General features: G+C 37.3%; 3 protein-coding genes across 6 annotated transcripts; 1 reads left to right on the top strand and 2 right to left on the bottom strand.

Annotated features, from left to right (window-relative positions):
- Positions 1 to 315: 315 nt before the first annotated feature.
- LOC139960378 (lysophospholipid acyltransferase 7-like) lies at positions 316 to 7,393 on the top strand. Of its 2 annotated transcripts, none has more exons than XM_071958699.1 (7): positions 316 to 628; positions 1,286 to 1,412; positions 2,181 to 2,355; positions 3,034 to 3,226; positions 3,863 to 4,027; positions 4,865 to 5,026; positions 6,420 to 7,393. In XM_071958699.1, exons 1-7 carry the CDS (start codon positions 417 to 419, stop codon positions 6,766 to 6,768), a joined length of 1,383 nt encoding a protein of 460 aa, XP_071814800.1. In that variant the 5' UTR covers positions 316 to 416; the 3' UTR covers positions 6,769 to 7,393. The 2 variants fall into 2 exon arrangements, with proteins under 2 accessions (XP_071814800.1, XP_071814801.1); XM_071958700.1 differs by lacking the exon at positions 316 to 628 and adding an exon at positions 830 to 1,033.
- A 287-nt stretch (positions 7,394 to 7,680) lies between these two features.
- LOC139960376 (bifunctional apoptosis regulator-like) lies at positions 7,681 to 21,667 on the bottom strand. Of its 2 annotated transcripts, none has more exons than XM_071958697.1 (8): positions 21,421 to 21,667; positions 17,314 to 17,939; positions 15,124 to 15,328; positions 14,696 to 14,855; positions 13,430 to 13,584; positions 12,603 to 12,773; positions 12,003 to 12,208; positions 7,681 to 11,171 (listed from the first exon to the last, which is right to left on the bottom strand). In XM_071958697.1, exons 2-8 carry the CDS (start codon positions 17,640 to 17,642, stop codon positions 11,009 to 11,011), a joined length of 1,389 nt encoding a protein of 462 aa, XP_071814798.1. In that variant the 5' UTR covers positions 17,643 to 17,939; positions 21,421 to 21,667; the 3' UTR covers positions 7,681 to 11,008. The 2 variants fall into 2 exon arrangements, with proteins under 2 accessions (XP_071814798.1, XP_071814799.1); XM_071958698.1 differs by lacking the exon at positions 21,421 to 21,667 and adding an exon at positions 21,340 to 21,355.
- A 1,938-nt stretch (positions 21,668 to 23,605) lies between these two features.
- LOC139960382 (small ribosomal subunit protein uS5) lies at positions 23,606 to 27,779 on the bottom strand. Of its 2 annotated transcripts, none has more exons than XM_071958715.1 (6): positions 27,752 to 27,779; positions 26,342 to 26,601; positions 25,933 to 26,040; positions 25,028 to 25,201; positions 24,308 to 24,467; positions 23,606 to 23,864 (listed from the first exon to the last, which is right to left on the bottom strand). In XM_071958715.1, exons 2-6 carry the CDS (start codon positions 26,597 to 26,599, stop codon positions 23,707 to 23,709), a joined length of 858 nt encoding a protein of 285 aa, XP_071814816.1. In that variant the 5' UTR covers positions 26,600 to 26,601; positions 27,752 to 27,779; the 3' UTR covers positions 23,606 to 23,706. The 2 variants fall into 2 exon arrangements, with proteins under 2 accessions (XP_071814816.1, XP_071814815.1); XM_071958714.1 differs by lacking the exon at positions 27,752 to 27,779 and adding an exon at positions 27,332 to 27,365.
- Between the last annotated feature and the right edge of the window lie 62 nt (positions 27,780 to 27,841).

Raw genomic sequence — 27,841 nt, 5'->3', positions numbered from 1 at the left:
CGCATAGTTCGGGCAAATATCCCACACATTCTGCTAAATCAAGTTTTGAAACGTTGACAAACTCACTTTAAGTAGGGATCCGTGTAATTAACTGACCTTTAAAAATTACTTAATTATACATCAAAACCATATTTTGTCGCTTTTAATAAAATATTCAAAAATGAAAAATCATCAAAATAATGTTTTTAAATTTTATTGAGAGCTGTATAAAATAGCTGCTTACATAAACTAAAAGATTTTTCCAATATCACAAAATATATTCCTTAATTTTAATGGTTGAATCTACATCAGCTGATGTCACCTGACAAAACTTTACTTACATGGTTCGTTTTTTTTTTACCAAAGAGTAAACTTGCCAATCGTATTTCGTATTGACTCGATCTCAACTGACAGGTTACTGAACATATTATCACAAAATGAATCAAGACGAACTTATTTATTTGTTTGTGCTTGTTATATCAATGCCTATTGGCTATTTCGTCAAGAATGTAGCGAAATCGCGGGAGAAAACCTATATTTGTACTGGTGTTGGTGTTTTCATGACCGTGATATTGTGTGGCCTGCACACATTCCATGCTTTTATTACCGTTTTATGTACAATACTAATTGTAAAAGGAGTTGGTTGGAGGTACGTCGATTTTTATTCCTGTAACAATTTTTACCTGAGTTTAAACCTAACAAACATTTATTTGGCCGTAATATAGCTTGTCCGTTTTTTTTTATAGCCAGGGATATATCTCTTGTAAAGCTTAGTCTAAGTTAGGCCTTGGCTAGTATGTTTCCTACTAAGTACAGTACTAGTACTAGGCTAGGTTTCTAGTTGTACTGTCACCTATAGGCATATTGCAAATGGTATCAGTTGGTATTGATAATTGACTCTAGCTCAACGAAATCTGCTTTTAATGATTACCAGTATTGCTTCAGTCAGAGAGAGCTTACATTTTACGTTCTGACCATTAATGTTATTCTAAATATGGAGGGGAGTGTTGTGAAAGTAGAAAATGAAATGTTACAGAGAGGTGCCATGTACGCAGTTAAGTGTGGTTAAAATAAACTGATGTTTTAAAATAACATGTACCGAGCACTGTGTGACCATCTTGCAAATATTTGAAAGCATTGCTGATCAACTTTAAGGTTTTTTTTCCCCTGTTGCATGTGTAGTTTGAAAATTATAGTGGTTCTACATTCTTAATCATTGCTAATCCACCTATGACCTTTACCTGTTTTCCAGGTATTTTTGATGATCACATATTTATTAAAATGATTTTTTTTTGTCTATCCACAGATATTGTCACGTATGTAGCTTCATCTTTAATTTTTCCTATGTTACCTTTTTCCGTGCTGGTTCATATTTTGGTTTGAAGCGACCAACAGGATTTTCCAATGTGGTGATGCTATTGCTAACACTGAAGGTATGTACTGTATGCAGATTAGTACTGTAGATCACATTGTAACTCCATTTCATTTTGTCTTAGATCTGCTAATCCAAACCAAGCTTGTTTGTCATGATGATTAGTTTTCAATGTTCTGACAAAATCATCAAATATTGATATCAGAAGTTGATCATGTTTAATAATTTGGCTTGATGGGACATCTATTGGATGAAGAGGAGAGACATGAATGTTAGGTAATATGTCTTGCTTAGGACAAAAGTGAACCAGAATCGGTGCCTATCTTCAAAACACTGTGGTACGTAGTAGAGGGGCTATTGAATGTCTATGTTATAATTGATGACACTGGTTTTAGTTGTTTGTTATTTTTTTTTGTACACCTATTCATTGAGTACATAGTATAAGGGCCTATATTTATGAAACAGCCAGTATTTTCAAAGGTCCTTTTAGTTTGATTTGTACAATATGCTTGGAACGTATTAAACCGCACTCTATTACAGTAGTCTTGGAACATTCGGTTTTAAGCAGCACTCTATAAGTCTTGGAACATAAGGTACAGTATTAAGCAGCACTCTATAAGTCTTGGAACATATTAAACCACACCCTTTAAGCCCTGGAACATATTAAACCACACTCTATAAGTCTTGGAACATATTGTACTGTACTAGGAAGCACTCTATAAGTCTTGGAACATGTTTTCTGATTGATTTTGATTATTTCTGATTATTCTTTTAATGACTGTAATGACTAATAGTGTTACTGTTCATTTGTCATTTCTCTGTTGTACAGTTGGTAGGAATTGCATATGAAATCCATGATTCAAATAAGATCAGAAGGAATCGTGAAAACGGTGTTCCTGATCCTGTCGATCGAAACGGTAAACCACGATACCAACCAATAATAGATGACCCTTCCGCTGTGGATATTGTGCATTATTCTTTCTGTTTTATTGGCTTATTCACAGGTAAACCATTACAGTACATCTCATCAAAGAAAGTCAAATGAACTTGCATACAGTAATACTACCAAAGAAAAGTCAATAGATATATAAGCGAGAGAAACATTGTTCAACTACTTAAATTTGGTTAAAATTATTTTGATTGCATTATATGTCATTAGTACATGTAAACTGCTTGGTGATAGTTTATTTCCTCAGTTGTAGCTGGTCGTGACCTTTTTGTGAGGTCATACTATTAACTATTTTTCTTTATCAAGAAGACCTATGGAAGAATGATAATGCAACTTATAAATTATGAAAATTTTAACTTGTCCATGGATACTGCGGACAATTTTGATTGTAGTTTCTGAACATTTCTAGAACCCACTGGGCATTGGATTCGTAGTGAGTCCATACTTATATTTTAGCATAGTCGGGCTAAGAGCCTTGTACTCACAACAAGGGGAAATCTACCTACAGGTATATGTACCCATGTGATGGACTCAAGATCCTTGTACTCCTATTCATAACAAGGGGAAATCTACTGTACCTGTACATGTACTCACAGGGGTGTACTCAGGATCCTTGTACTCGTATTCATAACAAGGAGAAATCTACTGTACCTGTACCCATGGGGGGGGTGAACTCATACCAAATAACCTGCTGGACATTATGGTCAAAGACTCATTCTTTCTTTATCTGCAGGCCCTTACTTCAAATTCAGGACTTATAAAGACTGGGTGCACAATGATAATTCTAAAGATGTCCCCCTGATGGGACCACTGATGGCCAGACTGAAAGTGCTACCATTAATAGCTGCTCTCTTTCTGGGTTGTTCGTACTTGTTCAATGCTAATATGAAAGAAGAGGCTTTCTATCAGCATCCGTTATGGTACAGGTAGGAATACATATAGGAATATGCATTGGAGTAGTGTGTGGCCACATGGTATGGTACCATCTAAATATGAAATGTTTATTTTACCATTTGTGGAACTTGGAAGTTGTTGTGAGATGAGGGAGGAGGGAGGGTCTTCAGTGGGAACATAGTCCAGTGGTGTGAATAGATTGTTATGAAAATAAAATAGGTGACAATATTCATATCCATTCACCTGCCATCATCAATTGCAGCCATTCACAGCCGTCCTGATATGTTTGAGGACATTTATCTGCTGTTTTTAATCACCTTTCAGCATCGCTAGAAGTTGATGAATATAAAGAAGAGAGTGGGGATGGTTTGGGTGACCGGTGAGAGTTGACGGAGGGGGATCTTTGCCACACACCAAGGGAGGGGGGGGGATTTATATGACATATGACATAAAATGAGACCCTGTCCCATTGCTATGAATTGTGATTTATGTGATTGTGATGTATTATAAAGAAAAATGATAAAACAGGTTGAAGCAAGACCTTTAATTCCTGACGATTCAAATTGAGAGTGAATTTTGTGACGGTTAAACTAGAGCGTAAAGTTGGTACAAGTTACAACTGCTCAGCTGTGTAAGAAACACACTTTTGTGGCTTCTTTCATCAACAGGCTTGGATACATGGTGCCAGCCTTCACGATTTTCAGGATGAGGATGTACTCTGCTTGGATTCTCTCAGAATGTGTCTGCATCACTGCTGCTCTTGGTGCCTATCCTTCAGAACTGAAGTCCAGATGTGGACAAGGACCAACGGTAGATCCAGCAAAGATACAGCTGTGAGAAAAAAACCCTCTTAAACTCTGTATTCAGCACTGTGGAGCGTTTTGAATGTTTGATTAGGAATACGGTTAAACGTCTTATATGGAACAGTGGGATGAATTTTAACACAATCACAAACTTTCTATGACGGACATGGAATGCCATCGGGAAGCTATTGTGCACTGTGGGCAGGTGTTATTGTTTGGAACACTGGTCATAGCATGGCTGTAGGATAATCTGCCTGCATGCTTTGTATGCAGGCCTGGATCCAGGGGCATGTGGGGGTGTATACTCACCCCTTATCAACCACAAATGAAAATTTAAAAGTTAGTCCTATCAGCTCAATCTTGAATATAGACCTTCTTATAGATGTAAATTATAGTCTAATTATTACTCAGAATGAACCATTTGGTGACTACATTTTTCATTTATTTCTGGGGACGTCCCTCATTAAATAATGACATGGGAGTCACCTTAAATACAACCCTAGAGCCACACGCCCATTTTTTATAAATCCCTGCTATATATATATATATATTTGAGATTTCAGAACAAAGCTTTTGCTTGACATTTGCCAATGCTTTGTCTGTCCAATTATGATTTATTTTGTTATAAACTTTCCATGTGTGAAGAATTTCATCTTTATTGCTGACATTCTGATTCTTTCTGTCCTTCATTTTAATGTGATATGCAGTGTTAAAGAATTATTTACAGCAAGTCTTGCATGAACAGTTGAACATGCATTGTATTTACCCTAACTTGTGACGCCACAACAGCTTTTAGAAATTGTTTAGATTTGAACGGTACATTAGGACACCTGTTTCTAGTGTTGAGTCATTTGTTCTCTTTCACAGGAATGACACGAAGGAGTATGACTTTGAGACCATACACAACATTGATCCTTACAAGTGTGACTTCACTCCAACATTTAGAGACGCCATGAGGGGCTGGAATATGACAGTGCAGTGGTGGCTAAAGAACCATGTCTTTATACGTTTTCCAATCAAACCACTCAGGTGAGGCTTATGTTTGACCTGGTGACCGAAGTTATCTCGTTTGTTTTACCGCCATGAAGCGATTTCCAAAATGTGGCAACGATTTACAATGGTTGTAACGGAAATCCCGAACTAGAACAGGAGTTCTCTACTTCGGATAATTTAATCTGGACTTTGAATAGATTTCCTTCAAGAGAAGACCTGTTTGAAGCAACTGATTGTATCTGCTGCATATTAAATGTCTCTTGCTATTGAATATTCATGAACAGTAACGTATTGTAAGATTCTTACATTTTTGTCTCAATAGATCATTCAATTCTTGAAAAATTCTGTTCACCTTCAAGACATACTGTACATCAAGGCTTAGCTCAAGACACGCTCACTTTAGATTCACTTACCGGGATGTTTATCAGAATCAAGGCTGATTATTTGATAGTCATTACATTTTTAATTAAGGGCAACTTTTTGAAATAGAGAAGTAACTTATTGGTCACATCATCCGATGAAAAGATCAGACCCTCTTACTTTGTCACAAGAAGCCTAAAATTACAGAGTCTAAACAGAACCATTTATACAAGTAACCAAAGTGGTATATTGGTTATTAAATGTCCATTATAAGTTAATTTTCATATGTTCTTATGTTGTGAGCTACTAAAAGCCACTGCTATTAATCCAGCTTGTGATCTATGCCACTTTAATCGAGATATCATCCATTAAACATCTCATGTGACCTATAACTTCCATTTGAGAGAATAGTTTGTCTAGCACACAGGCTGTAATATCAGTCCCTCAGATGCAACAAAAAACACAACAGGACGACAAGAGCATTTAACAGCCTCGAATATCATGTTTACGGTAAATTACGAATGTGTCAAAGACATATAACACAGTGTTGAACATCACCCAAGGGTATCCTGGGTTTATATGGAGGGTTTATTTGAAGATAGAAGAAAATTTTGTTGGTGACTTATTAGTATTTCTTACACGGTCGATTAACATTTATCTCACTAATAATCAAATTAACGGAGCATTCCAGACCTTGAGCAAAATTTAAATGTTACCTTGACAAACAGTACGGATATATAAACATTATTAGCACTGGAAGTCTTATAGTTTGCTTGAATATGACATATCAAGACTTAAACTTCTGCCTAACTGCATCCTTTTTAAGTCTTGGAAATGTCTCTTGACTGTTAAACAGCACACTTACAACAAGAGGAATTATTTACTTTAATTATTTTACTGTGAGAACAGCCATGACATTCTGCTTATTTAACACATGTGTCAAAGTATGTGACTGTTCTTTAATCTTAATTCCACTAAGTTCCCACCAGAGTCATATTATGTACCTTAATCATAGGAAAACACCATTTGAACTATTTTTACTTATCTGGTCTTCTCTTGTCTTTAACAGCACCCTCGTGACCATGTTAGTAAGTGCTTACTGGCACGGTATATATGGCAGCTACTATCTGAGTCTCTTAACAGTACCCATCATCCTCATCGCAGAGGATCTCATGATGAAAGCATTTAGGACGGAGGAGAATAAAGTCACCTACGATTGGTTCAATTGGCTCTTCAGAATGCGTGGTTTTGAGTATCTATCAATAGCGTTTCTAGTTTTAACCGGTGCAGCTCTCTGGACTTATTGGAGTTCCATCTATTTCATCGGACATATCCTCACGTTCACCTTCATAGCCGTCGGGAGTTTATACAGACCAAAGAAGAAGACGAAGAACGAGGAATCTACAAAGGACAAATGAGAATTTAAAATCTTTGTATAAAATATTTTTGCTGTTGAGGATAACTCTCTCTGGAAAGAAGAGAAAATCACAGATGCAAAATGTATACCCAGGGAAGGATGATATTAATTGGTTGATATGATAGTATATTTTGCAATATTCTGGTGACTGACAATTGGTGGCAATGTGTTGGTGGTTGAACCCCTTTAGTGCCAATGTTAGGTTGTGGTCGGGCAAGACCCGTTTTGGGAGTCTTGGTTGAGCATTACTGTAGGTAATTGATATGTACAAAGAAATTGGTTGGATGGAATTGATTTGAATACTTTCATTTAATACACAACTTGAAACAATGGCTGGCAGCATTAATTAAATTTGTAAATTTGGTCTGTCAGTTGGTTCAGATCAGCAACATGCTGCTTATCTAATTCATTTCAGTGTATTCGATTGGCTTTAAACCTATATTCTACTAAGTTCCCACCAGATTCAGTCATGTTATTCGTCCAATCTTCTGAATATCAACATTTTTGTCTTTTTTTCTCCTTTTCAAAATGGTTAATGTTAGCTGTGGTAGTTAGCATAAGATATTAGTGTTTTTAACAGGCATAAAATACGTTTATGAAATTAATAAATGTCCACTCAATGAGAATATTGCTTGTAATCCATCTTTTTTGTGATGACTCTTTTATTTTTTTTAGTTTTAATGTATATTTTTTACTGGTATTGTTAGCAGAAGACTGCTTTATAGATGATGGGTCAGGACCCATTACATAAAAGTACCCTCAACAACCCCCCTCCTTGTTAAAACCTGTATTTGCCCATGTAACAATGTGTATATATTCAGGGCTTGAATGGAATTTTGCACCTTTACAATGCAACAAAACTTTCAATGGTAATATTAATTCAATGTACGGTTAGAGAATGGAAGGACAACTATTTTATTTTCATATGCAATATTTTATTTAATTTCTCTTTGTACAATATATTCCCCAAAAATATGGTATAAACTGAAATCAAACAACAGTAATTGCAAACCTTTTGTTGATCTATGAATTAATGGCAAATTTACCCTAATAAAGCAAACTCACTTACATATATTGTGATTGCCAATAACTGATAGTTTAGCAAAAGTAGAAAAAGAAGGTAAATTCTCACAATTTAAATATAAATTCTTAATCCAAATATCTGAATTAAATCTTTAGAAAATCTTTACATTAATCTGTTCATCAAAATTGGATGTAAAATTAAATTCTTCAAAACATATTTTCCCAAATAATCTGAACTTCAAAAGCAAAGAAAAATAGTGCACCAGACAGTTGCCAGTTGGATATAAGTAACAAGCTGATCTTGGTAATCTAAACGTTCATGATAACAATATCCCTATTCTTATTTCAGAATTTTAACATTCACACACCATCTGAAAAACTCTTTACACGATGTAGGTAAATAGTATATGCTTGGAAGTCTGGGATCCATAAATAAAATTAGTGTTTATCTGGTGTAGCAGTCGACTGAGGCACTATAAACTGTTAAAAGGAGACAGGATGCATAGGGAACTACAACTCATGGTTGCTGGAACATTTCTAGTTTGTTAATAAACGGATCTGCCAATTTGCACTATAGGTATATTTTTGCACACAGGCTTACAGTTCAAAACAGGCTTGAATGTAAAACTATACACTTTTATTGGCAAATGGTGATACCCATAGGAATGTTCATAGCACACAGTGCTACTAAAACATAGCATGTTTACCTAATCCCATCACTGAAACTTTCAGGAACTAGGATGGCTGCATCATCATCACTTGAAATGGAAATATAACTCCACCTAACTTGGTAAATTTGACTTCAGAAAATTAAAATATGTTCATAGGCAACTTGAACAGTAAAAACCTTACCCATGCTACACTATATGACAGAGGTTCTCAATAACATTCCTTTGGGGAGGGTCAGAGAGAGAGATATCGGTTGGTGTACAAGGCCATACCCTGATTAACCAAAGTTAACCAATGACCAGTAGGGTGCTCAAGCCTGAAGAGTTAACAGCCTGTTTTCCCGAGTAGTGCAACATTGTGGGTCAATTGTTCTCTTGCATATTGGATTGAAATCTCTCTAGATTTGACCAAGAGGGATGCATTTTGAACACCTGCTCTACAATGTACCCTTCCTCTACAGACTAAACACACTGATGCTCATGGTCAACGATCCATCTATTAAAGGTACATATCTATATTATTATTTTTCCAAAATGCAAGGTGGAATGTAGCAATAATAATAAGCGCAAGACCATATTATGCTGCTCCTCAATATGGCAACCATATGCATCTCACCTCCTCCCCTCCCTTGTGAAAACAATCTGCTGACCGACAGTCCCTCCCCTCCCTGACCCCAGACATTAACACCCAGCTAACTGATACTATAATAAGGTGACTATATTAGTCAGCCACCATTTTTGTGGTTGTTTGTGTACATGGCATGTATTCCTCAATTTGTTCTATTTGGAGGCCTCACCAGAATCAACAAAAGTTATAGTTCAAGTTTCCTCCAACATATACATAAGTGACACAAACATTGCCACATGTGGACCCTGTAGGTTGAATGATAAAACTTGAGGGAAGAAAAATAATATATAAAACAAGAAAAAAAACACCATTGAAATGGTACTGACTTTTACTGAGGAAGGAGAAGTTTAAATTATGCTCAAAAGCAAAGCATTTGAATTTCCTGGGTTGACAACTATGGCATTTGGGTTCATTTGAATGATCATGAAAAAGTTTTTTTCTTAGATGCTCCAAAATTTTACTTAAAAAGGCATTACGCCACACAAGTCACTTCGGAGTGATGTACAGTTTGTTCTACGAGACATACTTTAACCATAATGCAAGCTGAATGTAAAATGGTCAACAATAGACCCTCAAATTCCAAATGGAAATGTTCCCACTTAGATCACCGTTAATCTGCTCGGGGTGGGGTGAGGGTTATTCCTTTTGGGTAACTTCAAACAATACATTTACTGTGTGATTTTCAAATGTTCGAGAGGTACCCTATAACACTGGTCTTGCTTGGACAGTCTAATGAATGACTGGTGACATTATTGAACATTACAGGACTACCTCATACTACCAGTACCAATACTTAAGTAATTAAAATAAAAGTAATTTAAAGGGTGTGAAGACTCGCACACAAAGAAACGTATCATGCCGGTAACCTGACCTAGTTTCGAATGAGGTGTAACAGAAGTGTTAGACACCACCATCGATCCCAGAAAATACACACACAGCTTGCTGACGCCAGTACTTAGACACTAGTGTACAGTCAATACATACAGCTACGGTCAGTACCCACAACACAGTGTACATAGCAGTGTGGACATCTCAGGTCTAGATAAAAGATAACAAGGTATCACGTTTCATTACTGTCTGCATTTTGTAGCGACAAGAAGAAAACGTCATTTGCAAGCAACGGAAAGTTAACTTTTTCAGAGCGTGGCACGTGGTTTGGGGAGAGTCTTCAATGCCTTTACGTAACTTAATTAAGGTCTGGTGACTTTCATTCATTTTGAACAATGAAAGAGTGTTTCATGCATATCATCTTTCAGTGACTTTGAACACCACAAGAGAGTCACAACACTGATCTTTGGAGTGACCTTGAACACAATGAAGGTGTCTGAACATTCCTCCATTCAGTAAACTTGAAACAGCAAGGTGGTGACCTTGATAAGTAAGAAAGTGTTGCATACTATGAAGTACCTTGGGCCATCTCCTCCTGAGACACTGAACACAGATGAAAGTGTCTTATTACTTTCAGTTTCAACGCTGAGTGAGTCATGGCATGAGACATGATCACAGAGAAATGATGAGAAAAAGAAATTTGTTAATCAACATAATCAGTAAACTCAAAAAAAAAAAAATTAAAAGAAGAGTTTCCATTCCCACAACTAGTTTCATACAATTGGGCTGTGAATAGCAAAGACTTTACCAACATATACCAAAGCTTAAGCTAATTATATTCATTATCAAGCATTCAAGGGCAAATTAAGGAAAAATGAGCAGAGTAAACAGTTGGATATGAAAATCTCAGATTTGAGAATTCACTTTTCTGTTGCTAAACAATAGATAAAAATAAATGACTGGTTCGTTGGGATCGACCTGTAAATAGTTACAGTACGGTTTCCTTTGATAGCAGAGACGACTTTCAGGCTGTAGGAAAAAGTGTCCGCTGGAAAAAAACACAAACATTGTCTCTTTTTGTTCAGACTATAGACTCATTGAAGAAACACCTCAAAGAAGTTGATGCACACTGAATAATACATGGAGATGTAAAAGATGAGGTCGCAGACGATCATCGGAATCAGAGACCAGAAGATATAGGAGAAGAACAGGATGAGTACAGTATTGGTTTGCTTCTTCAGGGCCCAGATTGCTGGTCTGTGAAGAAAGAGAATATCAACAATTTTCTACCATGCTCTTAATTGAACCATCCCCCTCCCCCCCCCCAATAAAAAGAAAAGAAAAACAAAAGATGCATGGGCAACAGTTGAACTTAGCACTCTGTATCAAAGTTTTTCCTGGGGGAAAAATTTGTTTGAACTTTAGAGAATTTAATGAAAAGTGGACATGATGAAAACACAAACTACCCACATGAATTTAAGGGATTAATTTAACCGGGCAAGTTTTTATCGAAGCAAGGTTTCGCAGGTCGTTTGTTTGATCGATCCGGCTCATATTCCGTTATATAACAACCCTATCTTAAGTCACTACACTGTCATTTAAAAAAGCCTCAGGAAATGAGTCCCTTAGACCAATCTGTAAGTTACTGTACTTCACGCTTGCTAACTACGTTGAACTTGCAGCTGCCCATTATACAAAATGTTACCCTCAACAAATTTTTCAAGGGACAGTACCCTCAATGCCTACTACTGTTGCATTAATTTCAGACATACTGTCTGTTAGCCTCAAGTTGACACTTACCAGTAAGTAACATAAATATATATCCCATTTGAGAGAAAACTGTTAATGAATTGTGTAATATTTTCAAGTTATAAAGTAGCCTATTTATATCATCTTTACTGAATGTAAATTTAAAGATATCATGAATTATTTCACAGTGAATATATTATAGAGTCTGAGGAGAAACTGACGAGCAGAGTAACTCTGGCTGTCGACCTCACGACACTTCGCCTTGTCTATATCTTTCAGACGTTCTTGAAAACTATCAGGTACTACGCCCAAAGACTTTGGAAGATGTTTTGTACTCACCCTAGACCCCTTCGCCATGTCTCTCTCAGGGCTTTCAATTCTATCATGGTAAGTAAGGCACAATTGGCAAGGATGAGAGAGCAGGTAACAAAATTAACATCAACGTACTCCCAAGCAAACTCAGCAAAGAGGTAATATGGCAGGAACATAAACTTGGGTATAAACTCCATCCATTGTTCCTTAGTAATAACTTTGTTAACTTCGTCCTGAAAGAAAACAAAAAACGACTTACAACTTAATTCGCTCTGATGACTTTCCGAGAAGAAAAAAAACAGGTGCTTTTACATATCTGACAATATGTATGGACATCTTTGCAGTAGGTTTCACCAATTTCTCTTCTCTGGCAAACTGAAACAACCAATATTTGTGGACGGACTTTCTTTACTCTTTTATCTTTCCATGTTCTTCTTTAGTCATTGCAATGCCACTGTCAGTATTCATCGCTTATTGGAAGCCTAACATTACAAATATCTTGTGCCTGTACTCAGATGATCCAAACAACCGTTAATAATCAGTGTTGTGTATTGGTACGATCAAATCTTTCCCTACAAAACCTAAGATTCTCTAGAATAACTAGAAAGACTAGTGAAACATACTTACGTAGAGTAGAGTATGTATATGTCCTTCTCTCTGTCCGTGCTGCGGACAAGTGACTTGAATGAATGGAAGGAAGATATCATCATAATAAAACATGTACATTCCAGAAATTGTAAGTCTAGGAAACTCCCGCACTGTGTAAGATAAGAACAACGAAAGACCTCTGTGCAGCGCCTGGAAACAAATGAACAGAAAAAAAAATATATAAACAAGCAAAACAAAGAAACGCCATTAATTTGATCAAGTCGATTGGCTTTGTCAAATGCTTTCGATGAAATTAAACTGCAATGTTATCCCTAGTTACTCTTTTTCTGATCAAGAATCCACAACTTTCTATGCTAAACAAAACATGTGTTTGCTTAAAAACAAGATTTTCTCCACCAGTTCCCTGCATACTTACTTGATATTCCCCTAACTCTGTCTGCACACTTAACTATTTGTAATACAGAATCAATCACACATCCCAGTTAAACTTTTACACAAAAAACATCACCCCACCCCTCACCTTTTCTTTCCTAACGGTTCAACATGATTTGTCCTGTGCTTTCTCATTACTTACCACCTCCCCTAATATCACTATATATTTTCCACAGATATCCATAATTATTTATATCGTCCACATGCACTTTCAGATCCACAAAAATGTTACTTTTTTTCCCTTTCTTTTTTCTCAATATGTATATATCTTCTTCTCACCCATATTTCCACAGATTTTGTTAAAACTTTAAAAAAAAAATATCCTTCATTTACCTCCAAAGTTGAACAGATCACAAATCCTCTTGAACCTTGAAATATGATTTACACTTTTACGTATTCCACTCGATGCTTACCCTGTATTCCCATACATCTCGAGGCGGTTTGCCACCTATATCCTTAATTCTCTCTAACGCTGAGTAGATAGCTTTTCTGTGAAGTGCATTGCTGATGAGGAACGGATCTTCGGCGAGCTGAGATTCATTTTCGAGTCCCATTAATAAATAACCATCTTTAGGGAAAGGCAAAGAATGACATACATAATTTGTAAAAGTTGCACACAAAAAAAGCACTGGAAAACAGCAGGATACAATAAAACAGACATTATCTGAAGGTTGGTTTATATAACACACTCGACTTCTAGAGTCTAGTAACACATTGCATGTAAACACCGAGTGCCCGGGATAAATTGTTGTACTATTAGATTAACCAACACAATTTATGCCCCGAGGCACTCATGTAACATTAGTTACACAGTGAGCACATCTTCATGATTAATAGCACATTTTTAGTACTGTGCTATATGAAAACTGTCTATACAAAAAAATATGCAGGTTGATATTGTAAGATAATGCACTTAACATACAGCAGCAGTATGGCTTTGGTTAATTAATCAGAGCTGGCTTTCATCATAGGGATTTTACATTGCTTTTCATTCTTCATGCATGGTGCTGCTATTTGCACTTACATAACTCACACATGCTCTTCCCAATTGCTTCCGTTGTAACCGTTATGCAGGCAAAAAGTGGGCAAATCTGATTTGATCGGTTTGTCGGCCGATGAATATAAGCTGAATGCTTGGAAATTTCTCAAGTATATGCTGTGCACAACAGTGTTGTACATGTGTGAGTCCATATCTTGGCTTTGGGCAGTATGCTTTCTGGTCATGCCTGTCATTGCAAGTACTTTATTAGCTAGCTACATTGTATTTAGATTTATTTTCATTTTATCTTCATAAATCATGTTTACTGAGTCCAAAGAATGGAATTTTATTTATTCAAAATAGACAAACTTTGGACAATAGGTAAACACCTTCTCAAGGCCTCACACTTAGAGACTTAAGACTTTACCATCTTTAATTTGATATTTACTATGACAGATAGCATTAATAATGGTCTAACAGATAGAGTGAGGTGCATGTCATAGCTAAGTCATGTTATTCTTTGTATATGCTTCTTGAAGTTGACTATAGTCCCAATGCAAATATATTGAAAATGACGAGCTTGAACGTAAGAACAAATTATTGGTCGGAAAATTGATGAAAGTATTTGCATTAGGAAATAATGCAGCGCACGAATAAACGATAAGCGAAGCAAGACACAACAGCGGAGAACATCTCTTACTTATCCCGGCACGTAGAAAAGTTTCACTGTAAGTGGGGGCGGCCCATGAACCCAATTCTCGTAACCACTCAGCGACATCCGAGTCTTTCCAGGTGGACAAGGGTTTGTAGACAAGGAGATCGTGGTCTGAGTTTCCCCAATTGGATATTGACTGAAAGATCTGACAACAAAAAAGTAAAATGATTCTAACATCAATATATGTGATATGGGTTATGAAGACCTACAAGTTTACCCACCATTGCAAGCTAGAAGTTTATTCCATTTAATTAATTATTGTCATGATTATTTGCATTGATGGTACTGTATGACAAGTCATTCATGTGTACAAAAGGACTAAAAATCATTTATCTTTTAAGCGTTTAATAGCCTCAACCCCACACTGTAGTGATCCCGGTCCCCAGGACCCATTGTAGCCCAAAACTACTCACAAAAACAATGCTCAAAGTAGAAACGACACCATAAAAGAAGCCCTCCCTTAGCCAACTGGCTGGCTTCATGACTCCCTGAGCATCTGCCTGTTGCATTTCTTCTCCCTTGCTTTCAAACTCTTGCAGGATACTCTCTCCTCCGTTATCTAGCAGGTACTTCTCTCTCTCCATTAGCTCCAGAGTGAATAACTTCTCCATCGAGTTTCTGTTAAAAACAGGTCAAATGAAATCATTGAGAACTTGCCACTTATTAATTTTTTTATTATTAAGGTTTACAGTCTTGTTCAGGGCCAAGGCCCTCTCACACGACTTTACAACTTAACCCTGGTCATTGGTAACTTGTCACACCTACACACCAAAGTGTGCACAAAATTCAATCAATCTCTCCATGGGCACCACACCACGTGTCCCCCAGGGACTTCCCATATGGTGCAGCTACAAACCGGCGCACAAAACTATATTTACAAGTTACCTCGCAAGTCCCCATTTATACACCTGGGTGAAGAGAGGCAATGGAGATAAAGCGCCTTGTCCAAGGACACAACGCAATGATCTGGCCAGGACTCGAACCTGTAATCCTTAGACCACAAGTCCACTGCCTTAACCACTTGACCACAACGCCCTCACACTTAAAAAGAAGCATTACCTGAAGAGGACAACATCACTCTAAATAGTTTACCCTATTGTAGGTATTATTCAGTAGCCATGTAATTATGAGAAGCCAAGTGTGCACACAGGGTGCAACTACCGTGCAAACGAAATTTGCATCACAATTTAGATCTACTGTAAACTGAATTTAAAGCAGAATAAAATTTTCTGGCCCTGATTCTGAGTCTACAAGTTAGTCCCAGCCAATGGGGCGGGTTCTGTTATACAGGTACAGTATGTGAGTCTGGCAATTAAATGAGCTTAATTTACCTTTCAAGGTTTTCATGGTCTACTTTATAACATCTTTGAACAAAATAATTACCTTCAAATCATCTCTTGCTTTCTTTATCTGCTAGAAAGGTCATGAAAAAGAGGCTAAGCCATTTACTGAACTGTTTAAGTAGTTTTTTCCCCCCTTGTTTCTTTGTTTTTCTATGACCTTCCAAAGAGCTAAAGATGTGATAACAGATTTGATCTTTATCCCAGTTGGCCTTGATACCCTACAGTCAAAAACTCAGACCTATAATACTGTAAGCAATATATGACTTTTGAAATTTCCTGTTATTATTGAGAAATAAAGTTTCCTCATTAAATCAGTCTTCTGTTTCTGATTTTTGATAACATTTTCGGAGCTGTTTGATATTGAAAATTTTTCCAATAACAATATTTTTATTGAATCCATTCAGTTTGAAACATCAAGTTTTATTGCAAATAATGGAAGTGAACAGTAAAGTCAAAGTGTTGAAGTTTTCTCTGTACAGGTGATGATTTAATCAAATTGTACTTTCGTGACAAATCTAACTTCATTCAGTCTCAAGAATCACTCAAAGTATAATATATGCAAAGATTGGCAGCATAAACGATACCATAAATCTGTATATCAACTTTTAGGCTAATTATCTCATAATATGACTGTTAATTATTCATTTTGTAGGGTTCCATTACAAAACTTATGGTTATCAATGTCTCTAGATATATAAAACATCTCAGGAAAATGTGGGAACGACTATAAGGATACTCTGACAACTATTAACAACTAGTCTTACCGTATCCCTGACTTAAATACGGAATCAAATTCTTGAACTCTGCCTCAATTTACAGTAGGCTAGTGCATACGGTTGTTAAATTGCACAGTAAAGTAAAACCTTCCATTGCTTGAGAGGTTAACAATACATACATAACACAGAATACAAAAGTCTCCCTCATATCTTTTGTCTGGGTTAATCTTTTAGTTTGTGTTTAAATTAAAGAACTGTTTTTGTGTATTTTGACCCCAAGGTCATCCTGGTCCCATGGAATCCCTGATTAATTAAGTAGTTTATGCAAGATATGTTAAGATAGGGGTGGGCTAATGGGAGTGAAATTTGGAAATCACATCAAATCTTGTAGTCCCCCCTACCCCCCCCACCCCCCATTGATGTACAGTATGCAGCCATATTTAGCATATTTTTTGGCAGGATACTTATGTAATGAATGTTTTTTTAGTTAATTACAAATATTCAAATTTGAATGATCTTTTTAATGAAGTATATGACACTTTACCTTAGTATTATATTGACTCTTGGGAAACCTTTCCATGGCTGTCGACAGCCAGGGCAGGTTGTTCTCCCGGAAGACTTCCACCATTTTGCTAGGCATATTCTGCAGAAACTGTGCCCACAGTTTAATGTTGTTGGTTGCACCATTAGTTCATAACAGCATCCGCAGGTAAACGTCCCGTCCGAGACAGACTGCTTCATAATGGTGCCGTAAGATATTTTCCTGTCCTTTTTAAGTCTTCCACTCGGGAATACCCGCGTAGGAATGTCTTCTCCTCCTAGCATCTTCATCATTGTTCTAGTGAATAAGAGTTTCTGTTTGCTATAGAGCATACGGTACCATCTTTATTGAGAAAAATGCCATGCCATGTGCACCACCAGAATATTGTGCATAACGCTTTTTGTTGTGGGACATAGTTTTGGTTGTAGTTTTGGTTTGACAACAGATCATAATTAATTTTCAAAATCCTCACAGCAAACTCAAATCAAATTCTTAGAGATACATGTTATAAATTTTCCTTGTTCTCTTCTATAGGTGCAGCCTTGCTTGCCACAAACTACTTTTGGACAAGATCCATTAGAATGAATGCTTTTAGGTACTTCTGAATCACCAATAATCCTTATGACTTTCTGAAATGAGAAAAATGAGGGAAATGCTGATATATTAAATGAAAGTTTGTCTCAGAAATTACTGTATATCAAACACTGTAGTATAATGCTTAACCAAAAGTAAGTTTTTAGAACAAATTTTCAATATTACTAACAAGCAAAGTACAGAAGTAGGTTTTGGAAAACAATTCAGCCCTTCAACAATACCATTTAAGTTTATTAGTTGAATCAAGACCCATATCACACCATTAAGATTCTTCCATTTATTTGTGGGCAACAATAAATGTGTTTCATGATATTTCAATTATTTGAGAATGACATGTCACACCCTACAGTATACTTATTTTAATATTCAGCTACATTTGTATACAAAAAGTAAGGCCTAGTCAAGTGTTTTGTTGTTCTTATAGTTTAGTTTGGTAGAAAAAAGGATCAGGAGGGACACTTAAGTCCCCATCAAGGACCCTATAAAGAAAGGGAAAAAACTGAAGACACAAACACTCAGACCCGATTACAATGCTTAAAGTGCTTGTCCAAAGCATTCTTAAACCCATTGACACTACTAGCAAGTACAACTTTCTCAGGCAAACTATTCCACTCATTCACAACCCTATTAGAAAAAAAAGTTATTCCGAATATTAATCCTACTATGCGACTTTTGAAGTTTAAGACAATGACCTCTTGTACAACTTCTGTTTGCAAACATGAAAAAGTCGGTAAAGGATAAATTGTCGAAACCATACACAATCTTGAAAACCTGGATCAAGTCCCCATGTAACCTCCTAAGCTCCAGTGTGGTGAGATTCAACAGTTGTAACCGCCTATAATAAGGAACCCTCTTTAAGGAACTAATCATCCTAGTAGCCCTCCTCTGGACCTTTTCAAGTACTTCCTTATCCTTAGCAAAATAAGGGTTCCAAGCCTGCACAGCATACTCCAGATGAGGCCTAACCAACTGCTTATAAAGCCTAACTACGATGTCCTCTTTCAGAAAACTGAAGTTCCTCTTGATCATACCTAAAACCCTATTACAGTACCTCTTTTAGCAGCTTCGAGACAATGTTTGGAAGGTTGCAGAGACGTGTCAATGTAGATACCTAGGTCTCTTTCAACAGAGACCTCCTGTAACTCCACACCATTTAGATTGTATGTAAACTTTTGGTTACTACTACCAATGTGCATTACCTTACATTTATCAATATTAAAAAGCATTTGCCACCCCTGAGACCAGGAAAAAATCTTATCTAAATCCGCTTGAAATTTCTCAGAATCGCTTTTGGAAGAGACCTCACAATACAATTTGGTGTCATCAGCAAACTTCTTAGCTGTACACAAAATATCTCCGTCGATGTCATTTATATAGGCAACAAACAACAGGGGACCTAATACAGACCCTTGTGGAAACCCCACTAGTAACGTTCTGCCAAGAAGAAGCACAGCCATTAATTACCACCCTCTGTTCCCTATTACCAAGCCAATTCCCGATCCAAGACAGTAAATTCCCTATGACACCCATGCTCTTCAGCCTAAGTAAAAGACGCTGGTGGGGAACTTTATCAAAGGCCTTCTGGAAATCCAGGAACACAACATCTACAGACCTCTGCCTATTTAGTGAGCTTGTTACATCTTCCATATACTCAATGATATTAGTGAGACAAGACCTTTTTTGACAAAAGCCATGCTGAGACTCTCTGATCAAAGACTGACTGCTGAAGTGACAGACCAAAGACTTTTTAACAATACACTCCATGACCTTACAAACTACACTAGTGAGACTAACGGGCCTATAATTACAGGGCTTAGTCTTATCACCCTTCTTGAAAATTGGGGTAATATTAGCACATCTCCAGTCCCTAGGAACATAACCTTCATCCATAAATTTACTAAAAATCAACGAGAGTGGAACGCAGAAATAGTGTGCAAAAGTCCAGCAAATACGAATGGATAGCATCCGGTCCAGAAGCTTTAGAAACATTTAGACGAAGCAGCTCCTTTAAGACAACGTCATCCGAAAATAAGACCGTATCCAGTTTAGGCCTATCACTGCCCCCCTAAAAATCTGGAATACTACTCGTATCTTCCCTTGTGAAAACCTACACAAAATAGTCAAAAGATCTGCAAGATCCTGACTATCAGTAACTATCTTATCAGCCTGTGGTGCCCTAAGGGAAACAATTGCATCTTTAACTTTCTGCTTAGACCTGACATAAGAAAAGAAGGCCTTTGGGTTATCCTTAATTTTTAGGGCAATGCTTTTTTCGAAATTCAATTTTGCATCAGAGACTAAGCATTCTACCTTTAGCTGATGAATTTTATACTTGGCCAAAAGAGATTCAGATTTAGTCCTCCTAAACAACTTCCACATTCTATGTTTTTGCCTAATTGCACATCTAACTTTCTTATTCATCCAGTGAGGCATACTGCTTTTACGACGACGATTCTTCCATGGAACATGATTTTCCATAATGACCTTTAATATATCAGCAAAACAAATCCAAGACTGAGAAGCACTCATATCACTAAACAAATTAATCCAATCTGTACCCTTTAGTAAAGTTTCAATTGCCTCTGTATCTAATCTCGAAAAATCAGGGACTTTTTCCTTGCTAACAGAACTTACGACCTTGCAAACAACATCAAAAGCTAGTATATCATGATCACTAGTTCCTAGTTTTCCTAGACCGGTCAAATCAACGACATTGCTTGGATTAGAACTCAAAACAAGATCCAGGATGTTATCCCCCTAGTAGGGAAAGTAACATGTTGATGTAACAAGCAATCTTGCACAACATCTAGAAAATTACTACCTTTCCTACTACTAGAACCATCTATCCAATTAATGTCCGGAAAATTAAAGTGGCCCATTATAACAACATCACCTTTAAGCAGCCTTTCTAATTGAATCAAACAGCACGACATCATTATCATCGCTGCTGTTATATGAGCAGTAGCCTTTCTTGACAACAAAGACAGTTCACATCTAGTCCATCCTTAGTAAAAATCTGTTTAAGTCTATAAGCAAGGGAAGATCTTTCTCTAAGTAACTAAATCATAAGTTAAAGCACAGTACTGTGGCTTTTAATGTAAGGTAAGTTAGGTTATATGAGTTTACTGTTACTTGTTTAAGCATGACATACAGTAGGCCATTTTAAGTGCAATTAAAGTTACAGGATGTTTGAAGATAACGGATGACATCAAATTATAATTTAACCCCAGTCGGTTTTATTAGCCGACTGATCATCGGCTTTGAAATAATTGCAGTACATCTTAGTCCTTGCACATATCGTAAAATAACAACAATAACTTAGCCTAAGCGCCAAGATCAGGACCTATACTACAGCCTAACAGGCAATATATGCGCTAATGAAAATGTAAACAAGAACTAGAAGTAGGCAGGTCTGGGACTAAAGTTAGGTGTAACCTTGAAGAAAAGACAACTATCAAGCAACAAATCTGGTAAAAATTATAACGGTGGTAATGTCATGAGTAAAATATCCCTCACATCATCCAAATGATTGGTAAAGTTTCACGACAATCCTATCGTAACAGCATATTAGAACACAGAGAGCTTGTTTGATGTTCACGCCAATCGACCCAAACAGCAAAAGAACGTGTTAGGTCAGGTTGGTATCATTATATATACACACAACACAATCGTACGTGTTTACGTTAAATGTTGATTTTTTAGGATTATCATTTTATGTTAAGCAATGCTCGTCCTCCGTTATACCCCGTGAAGCGTTTCTGCTGATAACATTCAGTTTGGAACATTCATAATTTAAATACGATTGTGCAACATTGTCTGAATTGTTGATATCATTTTGAGTGACAGGTTTCCATGTGAGGGGAAAGTTCCGTTTGCATATTCATAACTTGGACCATGTTCCTGGATGATGTTCCGTGATTCTATCAGTTGGTTTGTTTATATACCAATTACAACGTGTGGCACTCCCAGGTATTACGTAAAGCCTACTCGAATGTTTAAAGTGGAGGAAAGAGGTTTCCTTCATATGCTTTTATATACATTATTCAAAACAACTGAGGTCCTCAGTTAAATGCCACAATCACATGAGGATGTGTATTTTGTACTTTCCACCCAGGTTGTCAGAGATACTTGTTAAAAGTGAGTAGTGACCTAAGAAAGAATCTGGGCATGAAATACCAAACAACAGAACGACTTACCTAATCATACCCCAAGCATCGAGACTGTAATCATCGCCAGGTGTGTATCACTATCTCCTGCGTCTTACACGCAAGTACAATTAGGCCAGTTCTTCAGAACGAAAAAACTTATGGGGAAAACAACTTTTTCTCAATGAGGTTTGTCAAGGGCAAATGGCGTGGAATGTCATTTAAGGGAGCTCCGCGTTGTTCATATATGAGCCTAAAAGAACATTTGGGGGTTATTAGAACTGATAAAGCAATGAATTATCATTCAATCCCGAACTGAGGAGCAGACATCACCATCACTTTAGCTAAAGGGAATGAAGACTCGCGCACAAAGAAACGTCTGATGCCGGTAATCTGGCCTAGTTTCGAATGAGGTGTAGCAGAAGTGTTAGACAGCACCATCGATCCCAGAAAATACAATCACAGCTTGCTGCTGTCTGTAACTTAGACTTTAGTGTACAGTTAATACATGCAGCTACTGTCAATACCCCCAACACAGTGTACATATCAGCGATGGACATCTCAGGTCCAGCTAAAGATAACAAGGTATCACGTCTCATTACTGTCTGCATTATGTAGGGACAAGTAAAAAACTTCACTTGCAAGCAACGGAAAGTTAACTTTTTTTCAGAGGGCGGAAACGCGATTTGGGGCGAGTCTTCAATGCGTTTACGGGAGCATTTAAAAGAGATTTAGTACATTAAAAGGTTGATATTAGTAAACCAGGACGAACTATAGTTACATTACTAGCCACCCAAATTTTTCTTGTGTCCAATCAGGAAGAAATTTGCCTCATCTTAATGTCCCATGCAGTACAAAACACAGTTCAATTCGTAGGAAAATGTGGACTTTTGAAAATAAAGGGCTGGGCTAAGTTAGGCTATACACTCCCACATTCCCCACCAGGGGTATAACCTCCTTTTCCACTGAGGGACTATGATGCTAAGTCATTCAGACGAGGGTGTCCCAGGCAAGAGGTATCCCACTTTGGTAAAGGTGCTTGGATGCAAAATAGTGCCAGCAATTGCAACTTTAAAATGGTAAATGAATTTCAACTGTTTTAAGTTGTACCACAGATATATGTTCTATATTTATTAACTGTACACAAGGAATATTTTGAATGTTGTTTGCCAGTGAGGGAGGGGTTGATCCCCCTGAATTTATTAGAGAGGGCATAGCCTCTTTTCCCCTCTGTATCCACACATGGCATTTATGTTGCTTATTTCTTACTGCATCTTCCAAGTTTATGGACAGCAAATGTCGGGAGAATGATTTAGTGGTCAGGGTTGGACATGGGAGAAGGGGTATTAAGGGGAATTTATCACATAACAACCAACTTATGTACCCAAGTTCTCTCAATAAGGCTACCATATTTTCAAGTGATCTGGGGAGGTAATTCTGATTTTGAAGCCCCCTCCTCCTGTGTTTGCTCTTTGGAATCGTTCTTACAAAAGATGAAAAACAAAATGAGGGAACAAAGGTAAATCATAAATATGAAGAAAAAAGAAGGAAACTGATTTTTATTGTCTGAGCATTTTATTCAAAGATAATAGGTTTAATCAATGAGACAAAATACTGTTTCTGAATGAAATCATTTTTTCCCTCAGTCACATGAGCTCTAGTAAGCCTTTGGTGCTGCTGGTTGTGAACGAGTGGTATTCTTTGCCAAGTGGTCGGTGAACTCCTGGAATGGTGGTTTGCTAAAGACAGTTGATTTCCACATGTCAGGTGTCAGGTAAGTGTAGGTGTTACTGATGGCCCGGAATGTAGCTTTAGCTGTTAATGGAAACAATTCTATAGTTAGTATGGAAAAACCATAGAAAACTGTTATGCTTGTTTGTAGAACCTGTTATATAATTCATGTGTACACAGGTGCCTTCCATGTGTAACATTTGCTGTACCCTCTCAAATAGACAGTCTGGTGAAACAGGCATCACATTAGTTTTGGTGAATTAGGTGCACCACACCACCCAACACACCCTTCCTGGGCAACACCCCGCCATACCATAGGATTTTGGGATGGATGATTTAAACCACAGAGTTGTTTTTGCATTAATTTAAACAGAACTAATTTCAAAGAAGCAAACGCAAGAACTTTGTTAAAATTTACCAATGTGGATGAAAGCCTACAGCAATATCACTCTCTGTATGAGAATGCTGCTCCAATGTTTAACATCATGAGCTAAATCAATAACACACAAATGAAAGGAGGAACTCACCAAAGTTTCCAAGAGTTGCAGTGGAACCTGTGGCACTAGTGTAGCAATCCTCTATGCCAGCCATAGTGAGCAGCTTCTTGGGGACTGGAGCACTGACAATGCCTGTTCCACGAGGTGCAGGAATGAGACGCACCAGGACACTTCCGCACCTTCCAGTCACCTGCAGCAAAGAACAAATCACACTAACTTTTGGCAAATGGAAAGATGAGTGCATGGTACCAGATATTTTAAGAACTAATTCATGAGGCCCAAATTGATGTATAGAGATATTTGTAAAATAAAATAAAACAAAATTTAACTGCAATATATTTATATCAAAAACTAAAGAACCCATAATGCTGAAAGCTGGACCAATGTGCTGATTTACAAGTTCTGCATATGAATAATTTTTTATTCTCCAACTTCATTGCTGCATTGACTTAAGTTCAAAGTAAGAAACCAATTGAATATCGCAATAGCTAAATATTTAAGAGAACAAACTTGATCAGCAGAATTATGCTGTTACTCAAGCACCATAAATGAGGAACAGCTAACATGTACATGAACATCAGGGTAAACTTTACATCTTTGTCAATTAAATTCAAGGTATGCTCTCTACAATATGAATGACATGGAAAATCTGGTACGACCAATGACTACTATTTTGCAACAAGTGCAGGCACCACCACCTACCTACAAATAGTCATGACCCAGATGATGAAATATTTAACAAGCGCTTACCTTGCAAGGCACTGTGTGGGGCTTGCCCAGTTTGTTACCCCAGTAACCTCTACGCACAGGGACAATTGAGAGCTTAGCCAGGGTGATGGCCCCTCGAATGGCTGTGGCTACCTCCTTGGAGCACTTAACTCCCAGACCCACATGGCCATTGTTATCTCCAATTGCAACGAATGCCTGTAGGAAGTTTAAAATAAAGAACACTCATAAATTACTCTGCCAATCAGCCTGTCTTTAGGGCTGTTTACTTTTAGAAGACTAAACCAGGTTTCATATGCCCGGATAAACTGAAAAAAAGTGTTACTCAAAAGTTTAAAATGAAGCCTTCAAAATGGCACAATAAAATATGACAATTATAAAGAGGGAAACAGCATACACTATAAGGCACCCATAGTTGTTACATTGCTTTCAAGAGGAAAGTGAAGAGTGTGGAGGTCATTTTGTTAAAAGAATTTAATGATAACGAGAGATTATCACAAACTAACATATGAAAACTGAATGATCATAATTCCCATCGACACAAAATCAGTTTCAACGGTGAGAATTATTAGCTTCGTGGGGTAACAACAATGCCACAATGGGATTACGCAAGCAGTTCTTCAAAGTAGACCAGATAGTCTACAACACCACAAGTTTCTCTTTTGGTTTAGCCTGTGAACTTGAAGACCTACAAAGCAATATCCGTAGTTCATTTCAAACCCTATCCCAGCCAGGTTTCTATTAATTTTGAGTCAAATGATGCGCTATCTAGGACAGCAGTTACCTTTACTAAGAACTGGCTTAGCCAATGGCACAAAGGTTTCAGGCCAGTTAAGTATGCGCAAACCTGGGTAACATTTGGCTACTTTTCATTAGCCAAATTTGATAAGGCAACAAAATCAGTTGCTACATGTTAGCAACATGAATACCTTGAATCTTGTTCTCTGTCCAGCTCTGGTTTGCTTTTGGACTGGCATGATCTTCAGAACTTCGTCCTTCAGAGCAGTTCCCAAGAAAAATTCAATGATTTCTGACTCCTGTCGGCAAGATAGAATAAGGACAATGAAGGGAACTTGTCATTTGATCCATCTGTTTTCAAATACTCATTACAGTTTGTTCTGGTGGTACATCAATAGAAAACTTAAGTCTGTTTTCAAATATCAAACTTGCACGCTCAAAACTTTCTCAATTATGTTTATTTTTTATATGAAATTACTTTGCAAAATAGTTTGATAACAGTAGTATAAGGCATGTCCAAAAAACGTATTCTGCAGTCATCTGATTCAAGTGAAAATGTCTTAAGATGACAGCTTCTAAATTCATATCCCAAAAGCTTACCTTCACAGGAAGAGAAAAGAGGTAGATTTCCTCAAGGGACTTGATCTTCAGGTCTTTGACCAAGCGACCTAGTTTGGTGACTGGCACCCACTCTTTGTCTTCTTTACCTCTGCCACGTCCACGACCTCTGCCTCGTCCACGACCCCTGCCGCGACCTCCACGACCAAAACCTCCTCTAAAGCCTCCACGATCACCTCCGCGATCGCCTCCGCGATCACCTCCACGATCACCGGTCGGTCCTGTTCCTGAGTCCGCCATTGCTGTACACAAGAGAAAATGATGTCAATAGCAAGCTATCAGCTTTAAAGCCTAGCCTAGGTTCTGAAGTGCTCTTCTGGAATATTGACGTTTTCAAATGATTCCCAAATACAAGTCATTACTCTAATGTAATGGAATATCCTTTCCAAAGTATCTTCCTTTTGGGAGGTGCAATTTTTTTTGATCCACATTGCTAATGTTATCACTACTAAGTGTGGTAAGGCCTAGTATAGGCTATAGTTATTTTGTGTAATCCCTTAATTCCCGTAAACTGTGTAATATATATGCAGAAGAACTGATACTGGCAACTTAAATTATTACCATGTCTGAATGTCACATTGTAATAACCACTCTTTCCAACACAATTTTAACTTGGCTGACTAGCCTGCAAATGTAACAGTAGCAATGGAAATGTCCTTATAAACCCCTTTCTCTTAGTTACCAGCTGGTTCACACAATGACCAGAATTATAATACAATGCAGCCTTCTGGGAACAAGTTCCTATAAAGTGTTGCATTGCAAAATGGTCAATTTGCTACAGCTCTAGTATAAGTGCATGGATGCATAGGAGTTTTGTACTAAAGTACCAGAGTATATTACATGAAACAAAATTCAGAACCTTCTAGGCCGCCTACTTCAAATTTGACCGCATTAGGCCATGCAATTCATGAAAATATTTCACACAATTATTCTGTCAATTGTGTTACTCTGACCTTGGCTAGGCCTAGGCACCTTTTTGCTTGTTTAGCATCGCAATTTAGTTTATTTGGTATTGACTCATTCTGGAGGAATCTGATCACATCAATACATGAAATCACGTTAAAACTAAACAACAAAGCAACCTCTTATTGGAATGTCATTTGAACCTTTAGCACAGCTGTGTTATTGCATACCGTCATAAAATGAAATTTGCCTACACAGTGCTGTAGTATATCAATTGGCTAGGCTGATCTTCAAGTTTTTATGCTATGTATGATACTAAGGAGACACGTGAAATTCTTTGTGCTTCTATTCCCTACTTACATTCTATTTACTGAAACTGATTGACTTATTCAACAATTTAATTATCAATCTTAGGTATATGCCGTTCGGAAGATTTTTAGGGTGTTGATGACTGGGATATCTGCAGAAGTTATTTTTATTTGTTCTTACGTGATTCCTTCAACGAGAGTTAAAATGAAAGAGGGCGATAGTTACATTTGGGTTTTCTGTCATTACAATCGTTTATCTAGCATATTGATG

The sequence above is a fragment of the Apostichopus japonicus genome, chromosome 19 (genome assembly GCF_037975245.1).
Source record: "Apostichopus japonicus isolate 1M-3 chromosome 19, ASM3797524v1, whole genome shotgun sequence".
NCBI lineage: Eukaryota > Metazoa > Echinodermata > Holothuroidea > Aspidochirotida > Stichopodidae > Apostichopus > Apostichopus japonicus.
Note: the sequence above shows the minus strand (reverse complement) of the source record. Positions and strands in the feature narration are given on the sequence as shown.

Coding starts and splice junctions, on each gene's coding strand:
- LOC139960378 (XM_071958699.1), top strand. CDS start 417: ATGAATCAAGACGAACTTATTTATTTGTTTGTGCTTGTTATATCAATG. Junction 629..1,285: donor GTAAAAGGAGTTGGTTGGAG/GTACGTCGATTT, acceptor GTCTATCCACAG/ATATTGTCACGTATGTAGCT. Junction 1,413..2,180: donor TGCTATTGCTAACACTGAAG/GTATGTACTGTA, acceptor TCTGTTGTACAG/TTGGTAGGAATTGCATATGA.
- LOC139960376 (XM_071958697.1), bottom strand. CDS start 17,642: ATGCTCTATAGCAAACAGAAACTCTTATTCACTAGAACAATGATGAAG. Junction 12,774..13,429: donor GAGATGTATGGGAATACAGG/GTAAGCATCGAG, acceptor ATTTGTTTCCAG/GCGCTGCACAGAGGTCTTTC. Junction 11,172..12,002: donor ACATGGCGAAGGGGTCTAGG/GTGAGTACAAAA, acceptor CTTTCTTCACAG/ACCAGCAATCTGGGCCCTGA.
- LOC139960382 (XM_071958714.1), bottom strand. Junction 26,041..26,341: donor TCTTTTCTCTTCCTGTGAAG/GTAAGCTTTTGG, acceptor TCTTGCCGACAG/GAGTCAGAAATCATTGAATT. Junction 23,865..24,307: donor TGCAACTCTTGGAAACTTTG/GTGAGTTCCTCC, acceptor TTCCATTAACAG/CTAAAGCTACATTCCGGGCC.